We start from the raw sequence: 2,354 nt of genomic DNA on the forward strand, positions 1-2,354 counted from the left end.
GATCATGGCAAAATTTGGTTGCCCAGAGAAGTTCATCAGTATGGTACTCCAGTTCCACGATGGCATTCATAGTCAAGTATGAATTTTCCCAGTCACCAATGGCTGTGTGCTTGCTGCCTTGCTTTTTAGCATAATATATTCAGTAAACAGGCAAGCAGGGTTAAATCACTTGGCCATTCATACAAATAGTGTCTGAGATGGAATTTGGACTCATGAACACGAGCCTTCTTGATTACCAGCCAAGTGCTCTATCTTCTTTGCCACGTAACTGCTAAGATTACCAAGCACTGAGTAAAATTAAGGTTACCAATCATAAGTAAAAACGTCAGCCAGCAACTCTACATAACATGTCAAGGACTCTTTGTAGCGCCACCAAGAGATTCAGCCAAGTTAAACAGAAACAATCTGGAAAGGATTTTAAAAATTCTTTCTGACCCACAATCGAACTCCAAAAAGGGGTAGGATACAAGCAAAGCTGTTCCATTGGTTCAAAACCCTTTTTTAAAAAATTAACCATCCAACTAAAAATCAGAAGTGGTATCTAGTAAATTTGCATGTGCTCCTCCCAATAGGGAAACGGCTTAAGGTGCTTCACCCAATCAGACTTTAGAGTTTTCTAATCTCTCATTTGAATACGCGCACTACAAGTAGGACAGACTGCTTGGTTAAGGCTGCGTTCGGTTTCTTCTTTGGCTCGTTGAGGTCTTTTTCTGTCTGCGAGATGCCTGAGCCCGCCAAGTCCGCTCCCGCCCCGAAGAAGGGCTCCAAGAAGGCCGTGACCAAGGCGCAGAAGAAAGATGGCAAGAAGCGCAAGCGCAGCCGCAAGGAGAGCTACTCCATCTACGTGTACAAGGTGCTGAAGCAGGTCCACCCCGACACCGGCATCTCGTCCAAGGCCATGGGCATCATGAACTCCTTCGTCAACGACATCTTCGAGCGCATCGCCGGCGAGGCGTCCCGCCTGGCGCATTACAACAAGCGCTCCACCATCACGTCCCGGGAGATCCAGACGGCCGTGCGCCTGCTGCTGCCCGGGGAGCTGGCCAAGCACGCCGTGTCCGAGGGCACCAAGGCCGTCACCAAGTACACCAGCTCCAAGTAGAGTACTTGCCAGCGAGGACCTCAAAACCTTTAACCCCAAGGGCTCTTTTAAGAGCCACCCATATTCTCAAACAAAAGAGTGTTGAACACGCGTTATGCATAATGGAGGGGGAAAAAATTGTTAGACCTATTATCTAAATGTGTTTTTGCATTTCCAACCAGAAAGGTTGGAAGTTAACCAGGGTCAGGAATAGCTTAGCTGTTTCATTGTGCAAGACAGAAAGTGGAACAGTGTCCGTATCCTAATATGCTTCAATTTGAAGGCAAATACTCTTCTGAATTAATGAGATAGGTATGTGTATTTAGATATATATGTTTACATATATTTGCACTTAGTGCCCTTCTGGCTCATCAATACTTTCTGGGCAGCTAATGATTTTAGTAATTAGGCTAGCTAATAATAAATTGATAAATTGCTCTTGAAAGAAAATCGAGTCTCACAATGCCCGTTTCCTCTGGGCTTGTATGCTGATTTTTCTGTTTGACTCCTGTCCTATTTCGGGTCTTCATTCTCTAGCAGTTTTTCATCTTATCCCATACACATTCATTTACTCTGTTTAAGCTGTACTTCGTGTAACACACAAGCATACTTGATACTTTCTTACAGGCAGTGATGTAAAAACTAAGCACCAACAAAATGTGTGTGCACACGCATACATATTTACTTGGAGTCAAAGTTAGCTCTCTTGGTTAACATTTGGAAAAGCCCACTGGAATATATGTGTTGATTGCTTACTGTCTCTCACTTTCCATATCCAATCTTTTGGCAATCATTGATCTCACTTTTGCAACATCTGTTTTATACAGTTCCTTTTCTTTTAACACTGCCACCACTCTAATGCAGGCCCTCAACTCTCTCTTCACTCCAATCTCATGACTTCCCTAATGCCCAGGTCTGATTCTCACTCCTCCCTCCCCTCATCCCTTACTCAATAAACTCCAGTGACTTCCTGTTGCCTCCAGGACCAAGTACAAAATGCTGTTTGGCATTCAAAGCCCTTTATAACCTAGCTCCCCTCACCTTTCCAGTTTTTCTTACTCCTGGACATGTACTCTTTGATGCAGAACTGAATTCAGCTGTTTTCCTAACAAGACACTCTCTCAGGCTCTGAGCCTTTTCTTTGGCTCTCCTCCATGCTTGGAATGCTCTCCCTCCTTAGCTCTGCTTAATGACTTCTCCAGCTTCCTTTAAGTCTCAAGTAAAATACCACATTTTACTGAAAGCCTTGCCCAACTTCTCTGTTAATTATTTC

General features: G+C 44.1%; 1 protein-coding gene across 1 annotated transcript; it reads left to right on the forward strand.

Moving 5' to 3' along the window:
* Positions 1 to 656: 656 nt before the first annotated feature.
* LOC140525549 (histone H2B type 2-E) lies at positions 657 to 1,163 on the forward strand. The gene has a single exon (XM_072641048.1). The coding sequence runs from the start codon at positions 722 to 724 to the stop codon at positions 1,100 to 1,102; it is 381 nt and encodes a 126-aa protein (XP_072497149.1). The 5' UTR covers positions 657 to 721; the 3' UTR covers positions 1,103 to 1,163.
* The last annotated feature ends 1,191 nt before the right edge of the window (positions 1,164 to 2,354 follow it).

The sequence above is a fragment of the Notamacropus eugenii genome, chromosome 2 (assembly GCF_028372415.1).
Source record: "Notamacropus eugenii isolate mMacEug1 chromosome 2, mMacEug1.pri_v2, whole genome shotgun sequence".
NCBI lineage: Eukaryota > Metazoa > Chordata > Mammalia > Diprotodontia > Macropodidae > Notamacropus > Notamacropus eugenii.